At 35.7% G+C, this 14,643-nt stretch overlaps 1 protein-coding gene across 50 annotated transcripts in view; it reads right to left on the bottom strand.

Annotated features, from left to right (window-relative positions):
- The window catches only part of ODF2L (outer dense fiber of sperm tails 2 like), a 74,727-nt gene that overhangs the window by 42,826 nt on the left and 17,258 nt on the right, over positions 1 to 14,643 (bottom strand). For 30 of the 50 annotated variants that reach the window (XR_010135550.1, XM_054531912.2, XM_009248309.4 and 27 more), the window contains 3 exons: positions 11,800 to 11,985; positions 7,984 to 8,093; positions 6,563 to 6,698 (listed from right to left, as the gene is read on the bottom strand). Coding sequence is in view for 43 of the 50 variants with exons in the window: in XM_054531912.2 (XP_054387887.1) it covers positions 6,563 to 6,698; positions 7,984 to 8,093; positions 11,800 to 11,985 (432 nt within the window). In the remaining 7 variants the exon portion in view is untranslated. Of the gene's footprint in view, positions 1 to 4,195; positions 4,283 to 6,562; positions 6,699 to 7,983; positions 8,094 to 11,799; positions 11,986 to 14,643 lie in introns of all 50 variants that reach the window. The other 20 variants (XR_010135536.1, XR_010135538.1, XR_010135537.1 and 17 more) reach the window with 1 other exon arrangement.

Raw genomic sequence — 14,643 nt, 5'->3', positions numbered from 1 at the left:
TAAACTTTAAAGGAAAGGTAGGATTTAGATACTGAGAAGAATGGCATTCCAATGTGCAAGAATAGGAGAAATATAGGAGTAGATGCAGAAAACATAAAACAATTGCAGAAAATGAGTATTCATATTTGGCTAGAGCTCAGAATAACTAGAAGACTACATTCCCTAGTCTCCCTTGCAGCTAGGTGGGGGTCATGTGCCTAAATAAGTAAAAGAATCAAGTCATACGGGAATTTTGGGAAGGCTCCTTAAAGGGGAGGAAACTTTTTAAAAAGGGAGGTAATGCATCTTTTTTTCCTCCATCTTGTTGCTTGAAACTTGACTATAATGGCCGAAGCTCCAGCCTCTATTCTAGATCATGAGAATGAGGGTCATGACCTAGGGATGGCAGAACAGAAAGCTAAAAAGCTAAAGAGCCACATCAGCTTTGAAGTGCCAACTGTACTTCTTCTACATAATAAATATACATCTCTATCTTACTTAAGCCATTTAATTTCGATTTTCTGTTATATATGGTGAAGTTGAATCTTAACTAATATAAGACTTGCTGAAATATAAAAGAAACTTCCCTAGTGTTGCTAGTGTATTTTGTTTTCTGGAATTTTCCAATACAATTTCTGGCAAACTTTACATAACTTAAAATGTGAGACAAATCAAATTTCTAATTATAAAATATGAACAAGATTGTGTCTAGTATTTTTTCCTGTCTTCTTCCAAATTCTATTCTGGCTCTGCCACTAATCTAGTTGTATGACCTTGGCCTAAGTTATTTAATCTCTCTGAGCTTCAATGTATTCATCCATAATTAAGAAAAGTATCTTTACGATAGTATTGACATGAGAATTAGAAGTAAAAAAAGTAAAGTACTTATCAAGTGCCTGCTACGTTAATGGTAATTGATAAATAGTAGCCATTACGGTCGCTACTTTCCAGAGTTATTTATTAAATGACTGATGTATTCCAGGCACAGTACTAGGCACTAGAAGTAATGGAAGGATAAAACAATCTCTGGCCCTGGTATGGATGGATGGAGGGAAGAAAAGCCCTCAGAGGGAGACAAATTATACAAACAAGTGTAATGAAACTCTACCTGCAAAATTAATATAGAGAGAATAAAACAGAGTGAAAAATGAGAAGATTAGTAATGTGCCCTATCAGAGAGAATTTCCTAGGTTTAAGGAGTCTTCTGCTGGAGAACTAAACACATTGTAAAATCTCCCTTCATTCCCAAGACCAAACTAATATAAAGGGAAAAGAATGTTTGTAAGTCAACTTAATAAAAATAACAGACCAGGGGCTATCAAAGGACAAAATATTGTTAATGCTTCTGGAAAACTGATGACTGACTAATGAATCAGGAGTGGATTTAGCTAAGGAGGAAGTTCATCTATCTGTAGAATCTAGAGAGGCACAGGGCTAAGGGCAAGAGTGAGACCTGGGTTTGAAAAGGATTAATTCAAAGTCTGTGACTAGAACAGCTAACTACCACTACCTCCACCCCCTGCTCACACACTCAAGGCAGAACACCTGGAACTAGGAGTTTACTTCCCAACAAACAAAGATAAGAAAATTCCTCTAAAGAAATTGAATGAACTGTTTGGGAATAACAGAGGGATGGTGCTGGTGACCCAGAGCAAAGACGCATGTATTTTGGCATTTTTAGGAGCCATCAGTAAACTGCTAGTTTCCCAACAGTTGAGAAAAGTGAAGTGAAACCAATCTAGTGGCAAGAACCATCCACATATCCATTTAGTTTTTTACTGTTTCGTTAGTCTTTTTATTGTCTCATTTGTAAATTCTTAAATGTCACCAGACTTTCGGAAAAAGAGTATCACAAGAGAGATCTAAAATTTTTTTATATTAAAAAAAGGAAGAAAAAAATTGGGTTGGGCGCAGTGGCTCGCACCTGTAATCCCAGTACTTTGGGAGGACAAGGTGGGAGGATTGCTTGAGCCCAGGAGTTCAAAAGCCCAGGAGCCTAGGCAGCATAGTGAGACCCCACCTACACATACACACACACACACACACACTCACACACACACTCACACACACAAATTAGCTATGGGCTGTGGTCCCAATTACTTGGGAGGCTGAGGCAGGAGATTGCTTGAGCCTGGGAGGTCGAGGCTGCAGTGAGTTCTGATTGTGCCACTGCACTCCAGCATCAGCAACAGAGCAAGACTCTGTCTCAAAAAAAAAAAAAAAAAAAAAAAAGTGCCAGTTGAACTGAAAAAAAAAATGAAAAAATTCTTATAGGTATTTTCAGATATTTGATGATATGAACACTTAGGGAATACTTTTTAAAATTCTTGAAAATTAAACTTTTAAACGAAGGATTAGAAGATAAAAAACAAAGAAATCTGCCCCCGAAACTGAACAAAACCCAGAAATTGAAGACAAAGTATCAATCTAGGAGGTCCAACAAATCAACAATACAATCAGCAGTACACCCAGACAGAGAGACTGGAGAAAATGGAAAGGGGCAGGAGAGAGAGCATTACCAAAGAAATAATATAACAGAATTTTCCAGAGGTAAAGGACATGAGTCTTTGGATTTACAAGGTCTACAAAGTACTTAGCACAAAGGACTGGAAGACACAACTAGATGGGTGTGAAGTTTCAAAACACCAAGGATAAGGGGAATTTCTTGAAAATTTCAAGAAAAATTAAAAATGTCACTACAGAGGAATAAGTATCAGACTGGTGGCAGATTTTCTCTCCTAGCAACTCTGACTTATGGAAGACCATGGAGCAAAGCCTTCAAAGTTCTCAGTAAAAATTACTTTCAATCTAGGTTGCTATACCCAGCTGAAACCATTAATCATAATGAGGACAGAATAAAGGCATTTTTAGACATGTAAGACCATTTTAATGTTTACTTCTAATTTTCTCTGTCTTAAGGGAATATTAGTTGCAGATATATTCCAGTAAAAAGAACAGGAAACACAATGTGGGATCAAGGAAACATTGGAACCAGGGTAGCAGTCAAGAAAATTCCAGCAAGGCATCTGGGCAGCAGGCCTAGAGACCAACTCATTCAGATTGAAATAAGAAGACAGAAGGCCCCAAGTAGAAGAAATCTGGGGAAAATAGGTTCCTCAGAGAACAGAGATAGGATGAAGAATTTCAAGAAGGGAAAAAAAAACAACAACAACAAAAATAAAAACAAGACAATGATAAGGGCAAAGAGTACAACAAGCAGGGTTTCTGGAAACTCCAGGAAAAATTTAAAAGTTGTACAAGAAAAAAACATTTATAAACATATTACTTGACTGTGTAGTGAAAGAACAATTATAAGTCATTGCTGTTAATGTTTAGAATCAATCTATAAAAAGAGCACTTCAGGTTACATAACAAATTGTCAATTTAACAACACTGGCAAAGTGAATGTGGGGAGAACAGACAAAGAACAGGTAGTTGGAAAATATCCTTATTTTCCAAATAAAAGGTGAAGATATATAATCTGTCCTATGTTTCACATTTCTGTCAAGTGAACCTCATCTTATGGTATTGGTAAGCAGGGGAATGATGTATAACAAAGAAGTAACTTTTGTTCAGATGCAATTTTTTCTAGCTCATTAATTGTCTGAACCATGTAAAAAACATCAGCTGAACACAAACTGCACAAACTCAGCTGAACACAGCAAGCCATAGAGGTACACAGCACTCTACATAAAGCCCATATACTCCATGTTCCTCCTCCTCTTTCTTCTCTTTGGTCATGAGCCCTATCTTGGAAGTGCTTATTGTATATTGCACTTACGTTCATATCTTATGTCCATAAAAACCTTAACTCTTTTAGCTTCCTGTATCAAACTACCTTCACTTGTTTTTTTTGAAAGCATAAAGTTATATGTTTGTTGTAGTATTTACTAGGAATTTAACATGTCTTTTAGTTGTATTAGTATTTATATTATTATGTAAGTGCTCGACTAATTAGAAGGTTAATATAATTGACTAAATTTGATAAACCAAGTAATAGTATAATATATAATTTACAGATATGCAGATAACCATCAGAAGAATAAAAATAGAAATTGTTTAGAAGTTTAAAACTAGCTCCTCAAAGAGTTACAAATTAAAACCATAGATAACATTTTTACCTGCCAAATTAGCAAACACTACAAATAAAAAACACATTTTATTTCCTGTGCTGATGAGGTATAGAGAACTAATGGCAGTATGAGTAATAAAATACCTTTTCAGAAGAAATGTAGCAAAGCATATCAAGAACATTCAAAATGTTCATATTCTTTGACTCAGTAATTCTACATGGGAATCTAAGCTAAAGACAATACAACAAAAAGTTTATGTATGAAAATGTTCATCAGAGCATTATTATTATTAAATGTTAAAAACATTGGGAATAACCTGAATGTCCAACAAATAGGGAATCACCTAACACTTCTATGTTGAATATATATTACCAAGTAATTTAAAAGGATGCTTATAAAGAGTTTATATGTTATATACATATATCTGTTTCCATTTTAAAGTGAACAAAGCAAGACATTATTTTAATAACAACTACGAAAAAACAGAAATATTACAAAATATAGTTATCTCCAAGGAATGTAGGATCAATGATCACTCTGTTCTTTTCTTTCTATATTTCTATAGTTTCCAATTTTACTGTAATGAGTATATATTCTTCACTCAAAAGATAATACTGAATAAATTGTCAGAAGTTGGAGGAACTATGTTCACTGAATAATTGAACTTCTTTTATTAAGAAAACATGAGAAGTTCATATTGCTTGAAGAACCATAAAGGACTTACAAAATTTCTTGAAGGAAAAAATTCTAATTCAGAATATCACAATGTCACTGCTAAAAAAAATGGTATTAAGGTACATTGCAATTTTGATTTTTTAAAATCTTTCCTAACAAAAAGTAGCTGAAATAAGTGCATTACTAAATACATTAAAGGTGCGAAAAGAAGACCTTGCTACTTCCTATAACATATATCACTTAGATTCCTATTTCCTCCACTCACTCTGAATGACCACAGCCAACAGGACTGGCAATTTCAAGTCCTGCACTTGAAACTAATCGAGTCTTTCCACCTGGAACAAAACAGACTTGAGATTTGTGAGCCTAGCTTTGTCCCATTGGTCTAAAGGAGACTGAAACCCAACATCAAGATGAGAAAAGTTACAACTTTATAAACCTACAAAGGGAAAGAATCTTTTTGGCTTGGGCAATCTGTTGCCTTCTGTAATATATAATAAACAAGCTTTAATTACTATACACTGTACTGCATAACACTACGTATCTCCCACAAAGACAGATCGGTACGTAGCAAACAGATTGGCTCCTGGGAAAATATGCTAAGACCTACAATGGATAAAATTCCCTTTTCAGGCCACAACATTTTACACATACATAGAAAGAAGGGTTTACAAAGGGTAAAAGAGATTTGGATGTATCTCCAGTTTCCATCAGAAAAGTAATCTTTTAAAATAACAATTCAGAACCCTAAAGCCTGGAATGCTATCATTTTATTAAAATAATTTCCTTTGGTGATGATTTTTAAATTGTGTATATTTTTTCTCATAAACATACTCATTTTTAAAAACCCACTGCAAGTTTTATATAATGCATGATTCTAAACAGCCAGTAATTATGTTTCCAAGAAACAAGTACATTTCTAATGCAAAACAAACAAAGAAAAACAAACCTTAAATCAAGAAAAAAAAAAAAGCCTTAGACCTTCACTTCTCTTTTAACATTAAAGATCTTTTCTCTCAAGGACCACAAAATATATCTGCAATATCTCTTAGGAATTTAACATGTCTTAAGGACATCTTAATACATAGAATAAATGTATTATCATTTAGTTAACTCTAAATTCAGTGATAGAATTAAACTGTTATAAATACAACAAAACAATGTTAGATGCTTATTTTACAAGTTTCTCTAAAATGTACTCTATGCTACTAATATATTATTTATCCTGTGCACATAAACTTTATTTCATGGTTTAAAAAGGTTCTTTTCTGTCTTCTATTTTCTGTCCTCTAAAAGTATTATGGAAGTGAAAATGATGCCATCATCTTTCAAGTTCCATCTGGTTGTATGTATCTCTGGTTGACTGGGAACTCAAATATCTTTTTTTCTCAGAAAATTTAAAAGCTTCTCCCCTGTCTCTCCTCTGGTACCTATGGAAAGCAATTACCCCTTGGATATGAGTAAGTTGGAAAATTCTTTCTGGTTATGAAGCAGCCAAGAACATACTTTCTGGTTTCAAACAGACCAGGCCTGAGGTTATATCCTATTGTAACCATGACATCTAGAAATAATCTTATGTACTAAAGTTAATGTAATTTGGATGATTCATTTAACTGCAAAAATGCATAGTAGTTTATTTTAAAAGTTGAGGCAAAGAGACAGTCAACTTCATAAATATTATTTAGTACTGCTGAAAACATAATATCCTGACAAGCATAGAAGACAAAATTATACAAGAGCACTGCTCTAAACATACTCTTTCTTCAAGCTATTTCTACTAAGCAGACTATGGTCGTTACACAATACACGCCTGCACAAACACTCATACATAGTACCTTTAATTTTGTATTCTCAAGATTCAGAATTTCATTTTCATATTCAATTGAGTGAACTTTTCTAAGAATTTCTTCACATGAATTTTTTCCATGGTCTTCCATTTTCTTCAGATCGTCCAAAAGATTAACGATTTGCCTTTATAAAATCAATGACACATTTTATAAAAGTCATAAACATTTTTATTCAAGTAACACATTTTAAGTGTGTTTCTGAAATCACTTTGGCAGGGTGCATTGTTTCAAATAGGGAATATACAAAAACTAAATAGAACTCATAGAACAAGAAAAATAGGAAGAAGTAATCTAAAAGGGTACAACCAAAGTAACTCTGATTAGAAACAATTACCCACGGATGATACCAACAAAAAATTATACAACATGCTCTTTGCTATTCAATAAAACTTCTAAACTATTATCCACAAGTATGCACATCTCTCTCTTCCTGTCATTCATACACATGCGCACATATATACTCAATTTTAGGGACAAGGTTAAAGAAAAGAATTAAGTGAGGCAATAAAACTAAACTTTAGAAATGAATTATATATGGTAGTTTTCAATGACAAAACTGAAGACACAGAAAACACTTAAAATCAAATATTCAGGGTTCATTATAGTGTCACCAGTAATACATTTCAAATAATAAAATATATGTATTTTGATTTTTCATTTTCTTTGTTATGCATTTAAGTCACTTTAATTAAGGAACAATCATTTTTAGGATTTTCAAAGCAGTTATTATAAACTTTTAAATATATTTTTACACGTTCTTGTTTAAAAGAGAAACATCACTTCCATTTAAGAAAAAGTAAATATTAACATTTACTACAAATAATAGATGGCATACCGAAATACTGAATGATAATCTACAAGTTTAAAATTTCAAAATGTGGGCCAGGCGTGGTGGCTCATGCCTGTAATCCCAGCACTTTGGGAGGCCGAGGCAGGTGGATCACAAGGTCAGGATATCGAGACCATCCTGACCAACATGGTGAAACCCTGTCTCTACTAAAAATACAAAAAAAAACCCAGCTGGGCGTGGTGGTGTGTGCCTGTACTCCCAGCTACTAGGGAGGCTGAAACAGGAGAATCGCTTGAACCCAGGAGGCAGAGGTTGCAGTGAGCTGAGATTGCACCATTGCACTCCAGCCTGGCAACAAAGTGAGACTCCATCTCAAAAAAAAAAAAAAAAAATTTAAAAATGTGAACACCAATTCACTTTAAATGAGCAATCATTTTAATTATTTTTAATAGTAGAGTAAGAAAACTTTATAGAATTATAAATAGCAAAAATATCAAATCATATAGGTAGCACCTTTACCATATGTAATCTAAAAAAATCAAAATACAAACAACTCAAATAATTTTTTAAAAAGTGAAAACTCTTACTAAATAATAAAAGATTCTAAATTTTTTCTTACTTTTTCATTGTTTCAATCTGTACTTCCAATTCAGTTTTTTCTATTACAATTTTCTCATAATGACTTTTCCAGGCATTGGAAGCTGAAATTGTTTCAGACAACTTGGCTTCCTAAAAAATACATAAAAGTATTCATACTATAATTTTAAAACATTTTTGTTTTGTTCAGATCTCTAAACACAAATACATTATAAACAGGGAAGCAATCTTCCAAAAAGCATGGAACTTCAAACATAGAAAACTGTACATGCATGTTTATAGCAGTGCAATTCATAATTGCAAAAATATGGAACCAGCCTAAATGCCCATCAACCAATGAGTGGATAAAGAAAATATGGTATATATCCATCATGGAATACTACTCAGCCATTAAAAGGAACATTTGCAGCAGGCTGGATGAAGTTGGAGACCACTATTCTAAGTGAAGTAACTCAGGAATGGAAAACCAAATATCGTATGTTCTCACTCATAAGTGGGAGCTAAGCTATGAAAATGCAAAAGCATAAGATTGATATAAAGGACTTTAGGAATTGGGGGTACGGGAGGGAGGGAGGTGAGGGGTAAAAGACTATACATTGGGTACAGTGTACAGTGCTCGGGTGATAGGTGCACCAAAATGTCAGAAATAACCACTAAAGAAGTTGTCCAGGTAACCAGAAACAACCTGTCCCCTAAAAACTATTGAAATAAATAAATAAAGTCACTGTACAACTTTGAATAGAAAAATTTTAAAGTAAATATCTATATTGCTATTATTTTATATACCCACAGCAGAAGTTTCAACTTAAATTTTAAAAGATGTTGCAACTATTTTTAAACAATATTTCATAATTAAGATAATTTCTTTTTTTTTACTGAACTTTCCATTTTACTTTTCTTTTTTTTTTTTTTTTTGCCCTGGCTGAAGTGCAGTGGCACAGTCATGATGGTTCACTGCAGCCTCCAACTCCTGAGTGCAAGGGATCCTCCTGCCTCAGCCTCCCTAGTAGCTAGGGCTACAAACGTGTGCCACCACAGCCACCACATATATATACACACAAATATAAAATATATCTAGATACATATGTATATACTATATATATATGTTATACATATATATTGATATATATAACTACTCTCTATATATGGTGTGTGTATATATATATATACACATATATATATATATATAGTAGAGACAGCATCTTGCTATGTTGCCCAGGCTGGTCTTGAATTAATTTCATGCTCTATATACAGAAAATGGTAACAAACACATAAGCATCAGAGGAGAAAGCCCCTGTGATACACACAGAAACTACCCCCAGTTCCACAGCTCCATAACATTTGGTGATGTACCTTACTTATCTTTGCTATAATGACGCCAAGATCTATTTTGTGGCGGTCACCCCATCAGCCTTCAAACATTGCTATGTCCACACAGAGATACAAGTGGTAGTAGTGGCTTATTCGTTTTGCATGTGAATTCCCATGAGGTAGCGATTTTTATCTGCTTTTGTTCATGGCTATATTTCTAGGGCCTTGATAGTGCCTGGAGCACAGCAAACAATAAATAGCTCAAATAATTCTCTGCAGATCCACCTAAAGAGCTGTAGCCACTGTGCCTCCGCTCTACATTCTACATAAAAACACACTGGAAGGCTACAATGCCAGTAATTACAAATCAAAAAGCCTAGAAACAGTAATGACAACAATTAACGTTTATTGGGTACTTCTTTCTTTCATCATTCATCCATTTACTGGGCAAGTATTTACTGAGCATGTATTACAAGACTTTTTTGTTTAAATTTTTTCACAGTAATATTTTTGATATATTGAAGACTAGCATTGTTTTCATATTTTGTATAAAATAAGCTTTAATATAAATTATGAAGTATAAGCTTATAATATAAATTAAGATATTTAGAAGTTTTATCAGTAAGAAAAGAATTTATGTGTTAGAATATAATTATTACCTACTTCATCAGTATGGCATTCCCAGATGTTGAAACTAGTCAGTGATGGAATCACCTTACTAGAGATTTTTTGAGTTGGCCTACCTTTTCTCTTTGCTTTAGAGAAATGGCACATCTAAGCCACGAGAAGCAAAATTAGGATCTGTCTAACTTTCAAAGAAGGAAATGGGTTAATTCTTCAGTGTGCAGATTATAGAGCATTTAACATCCTGGCCCCTAGGTACTAAAAGTCAGAATCAGTGGTCTCTAGTACTTTCCAAATCTCCATTTCTTCTTTCATCTCTCCTTATAACATGCAGATAAAGCAAAATCCCCCCTTTCACCTTTCCTTCCACTGCACTGAAACTGCATCTGAATTAGTAACTAGTGACCTTCTAACTACCAAAGAACACAGACCTTTACAAATCCTCCCTGTCCTTGATCTCTCTCTGTAGTCCTTGGCAAAATTTACGCATTGTGTAGATATGTGATAACATTTTGTTAAACTATTATTTAGCTCTTATTGCTGAACTGTTCATATTTTAGACTTAAGGTACTGTTTTAAATAATGGTACCCTTACCTTAAGTGAATAGGATAGCAAGCTCCTGCCTTCTGAGACTTATATTCAAGTAGAAGGAAACAGTTAAAAATAAAACAAAACACAACAGCAGTGATAAGTGAAAAAATAAATGATATAGTTTCAGATTATAGTGAATGCTATGAAAAAAATTAAGACATTGATATGATTGTTTTAGAACTACTTCAAAAGGAATGGTCAAGAAAGGCCTCTCTGAAGAGATGTCAATTGAAAAGATACCTGAATGATTAAAAAAAGAAAGAGCTATTGTGAGCCAGGGAAGAACATTAAAGCCAGATGCAGCAACAAACAAGAAAAACAACAAAACAAAGAAAAAAACTTCATGCATTACAGGAACAGAAAGGAGGACAGTGCAAAAATATATTTTCTCATTTATCTCTCCCTACAAACACATGAGATAGGGAGTAGTATTATGACGCCCTATTTTATACATAAGGAAACTGAAAATGTTAAGTTCCTTATCCCAAGTCACAAGGTTAACAAAATACTATTTTGTTTGCAATAAACTTTTTATACAAGTCTGTTTTCATTTCTAAAAGCCTCTAATAATTCTATAAGCCTTAACATAAGTTCTTAAGAGGTAGGATATCAGTGAGACTTTTTTAAAAAAATTATTAATTAGTAATTGAATAAATATAATAATTTATCAAAAACAATAAAGCACTAAGGCCATTTTCAAATTTGTACTATACCAAAGATATATTTTACATGGTGTGTTTATGTCAGCACATGGTTTTAAATGTATTACAGAGATTAAATGAGGTTACTTACTGAATAAAGTCATAGGGTCTAATAACATAAATCAGCATTTCTCAAACTAGTGTTCCTCAGAACCAGTTCCAAGAGTTGCTTTGTGCATACAAGACTAGCTCTGTGGTTTAAAAAGTGTGGGAAACTTAGTTCAATACCCTTCATTCCACTGTTTCTGAAAGCCTTGTCAGAACCTTTAATTTGCTAACATAGACCACAATGTCCCAAGGGGAAATATGTATGACGTATTACCCTTAGTTAGTTGGCCAATAGAACTTTTTGTGTGTGTGTGGGGTGGGGACACACTTAATATTTCCTTTAAGTAAAGTTCCCAAGGAAATGCTGATATATTTCAATATGAAAATTTGACATTTTATGTAATATTTCAAAGTAAAAGATTAAAGCAAAAAGTGTAAGTTTTTTCTGGTATTAACAGCATTAAGAAAAGAATAAAATTACTATATTAAGCATCATGATATTAATTATATAAACCAAGTACATAATAGATCTTTTAATTTTAAAAAGAATGCATTTACATACCTGATCTCTAATTTGGGAAGTAAGCTTTTCAATAGCTCCTGTAAAATGGTCAAGCCTTTGTTTGTAAACTTTAGATGCCTTTTTTAAAGCTACAGTTTTTTGCCTACTTGCTTCTTTCATCACTATAGCCTCATTCTTATTCATTCTCGATTGCAGGTTCCACTTGGCTATCTCGGTTTCTAAGCTCTAAAAAAAAAATAGCAACAATTAAATTATTTCAGAACTCCAATGTTTATGTAAACATTGTAAAAATATGTACATAACTGATATGGTTTGTGTATTACTCCATTCTCACACTGCCATAAAGAAATACCCTAGACCGAATAATTTATAAAGGAAAGAAGTTTAATTGACTCACAGTTCCACATGGCTGGGAAGATCTCAGGAAACTTACAATCATTGTAGAAGGCAGAGGAAGAAAGGACCTTCTTCACATGGTGGCAGGAGAGAGAAGAGTGAGGAGCAAAGGGGGAAGAGCCCCTTACAAAACCATCAGGTCTCACGAGAACTCACTCACTATCATGAGAACAGCATGGGGAAAACCACCCCGATGATCCAATCACCTCCCACCAGGTCTCTCCCTAGACATGTGGAGATTATAAGGATTACAATTCAAAATGAGATTTGGGTGGGGACACAGCCAAACCATAGCATTCTGCCCCTTGCCCCTCCTAAATCTCATGCCCTCACATTCCAAAACACAATCATGCCTTTCCAACAGTCCTCCAAAGTCTTACTTCATTCCAGCATTAACCCAAAAGCACAAGTCTAAAGTCTCATCTGAGACAAGGCAAGTCCCTTCTGCCTAGGAGCCTGTAAAATAAAAAGCAAGTTAATTACTTCCAAGAAACTATGGGGGCACAGGTATTAGGTAAATGTTCCCATTCCAAATGAGAGAAATTGGCCAAAAAAAGGGGGCTACAGGACCCATGCAAGTCCAAAATCCAGCATGGAAGTCATTAAATCTTAAATCTCCTAAACAGTCTCCCTTGACTCCATGTTTCACATCTAGGTCATGCTGATGCAAGGAGTGGGCTCCCACGGTCTTTGGCAGCTCCAGCCCTATGGCCTGCAGGGTACAGCCCCCTTCCTAGCTGCTTTCCCAGGCTGGCATTGAGTATCTGTGGCTCTTCCAGGCACATGGTGCAAGCTGTCGGTGGATCTACCATTCTGGGGTCTGGGGGACTTGTGGCCCTCTTCTCACAGCTCCACCAGGCAGTGCTCCAATGGGACTCTATGTGGGGTCTCCAATCCCATATTTCTCTTCCACACTGCCCCAGCAAAGGTTCCCCATAGGGGCTCCACCCCCACAGCAAACTTCTGCCTGGACATCCAGGCACTTCCACACATCCCCTGAAATCTAGGCAGAGGTTCCCAAGCCTCAATTCTTGACTTGTGTGCACCCACAGGCCCAACACCACATGGAAGTCGCCAAGGCTTGGGGCATCCACCCTCTGAAGAAATGGCCTGAGCTATGCATTGGCCCCTTTTAGCCACAACTAGAATGCAGGGCACCAAGTCCCAAGACTGTACAAAGCAGCAAGGCTCTAGGCCCAGCCCACAAAACCACTTTTTCCTCCTAGGCCTCTGGGCCAGTGATGGGAGGGACTGCCAGGAAGACCTCTGACATACCCCAGAAACATTTTCCCCATTAATATTTGGCTTCTCATTATTTATGCCAATTTCTGCAGACCGCTTGAATTTCTCCCCAGAAAATGGGTGTTTCTTTTCTATCACATGGTCAGGCTGCAAATTTCCCAAACTTTTATGCTCTGTTTCCCTTTTAAACGTATGTTCCAATTTCAAATCTTCTCTCTGTAAATGCATAAAACTGAAAGCTTTCAGAATCAACCAGGTCATATCTTGAATGTTTTTCTGCTTACAAATTTCTTCTACCAGATACCCTAAATCATCTCTCTCAAGTTCAAAGTTCACAGATCTCTAGGGCAGTGGCAAAATACCATCACTCTCTTTGCTAAAGCATAGCAAGAGTCACCTTTACTCCAGTTCCCAAGAAGTTCCTCATCTCTATCTGAGACCACCTCAGCCAGGACTTCATTGTCCATATCACTATCAGCATTTTGCTCAACACCATTCAACAAGCCTCTGGGAAGTTCCAAGCTTTCCCACATCTTCCTGTCTTCTTCTGAGCTGTCCAAACTGTTCTAACCTCTGCCCATTACTTAGTTCCAAAGTCATTTCCACATTTTCGGGTATCTTTATAGCAATATCCCACTCTCTGCAGTACCAATTAACTGTATTAGTCCATTCTCACACTGCTATAAAAAAATACCTGAGACTGGGTGATTTACAAAGGGACAAGTTTTAATTGACTCACAGTTCCACATGGCTAGGGAGGCCTCAGGAAACTTCGATCATGGCAGAAGGTGACGGGGAAGCAGGGACCTTCTTCACGTGGCAGCAGGAGAGAAAAGAGTGAAGAGCCAAGGGGGGGAAGCCCCTTATAAAACCATCAGATCTCACTCACTATCATGAGAACCGGATGTGGGAAACCACCCCCATGATCCAATCACCTCCCAGCAGGTCTCTCCCTAGACACATGGGGATTCTGAAGATTACAATTCAAGATGAGATTTGGGTGGGGACACAGCCAAACTATATCGGTTTGGATCTGTGTCCCTACCCAAATTTCATGTCAAACTGTAACCCCCAGTGTTGGAGCTGGGGCCTGGTGGGAGGTGGTTGGATCATGGGGGTTGTTTCTTATGAATGGTTTACAGCATCCTCTTGGTGCTGTTCTCCTGATAGTGAGTTCTTGCGAAAACAGGTTGTTTAAAAGTGTGCAGCACCTCCCTACTTCCTCTCTCTCTTGCTTCTGCTCCC

Source organism: Pongo abelii, chromosome 1 (assembly GCF_028885655.2).
Source record: "Pongo abelii isolate AG06213 chromosome 1, NHGRI_mPonAbe1-v2.0_pri, whole genome shotgun sequence".
NCBI classification, from domain to species: Eukaryota; Metazoa; Chordata; class Mammalia; order Primates; family Hominidae; genus Pongo; species Pongo abelii.
Note: the sequence above shows the minus strand (reverse complement) of the source record. Positions and strands in the feature narration are given on the sequence as shown.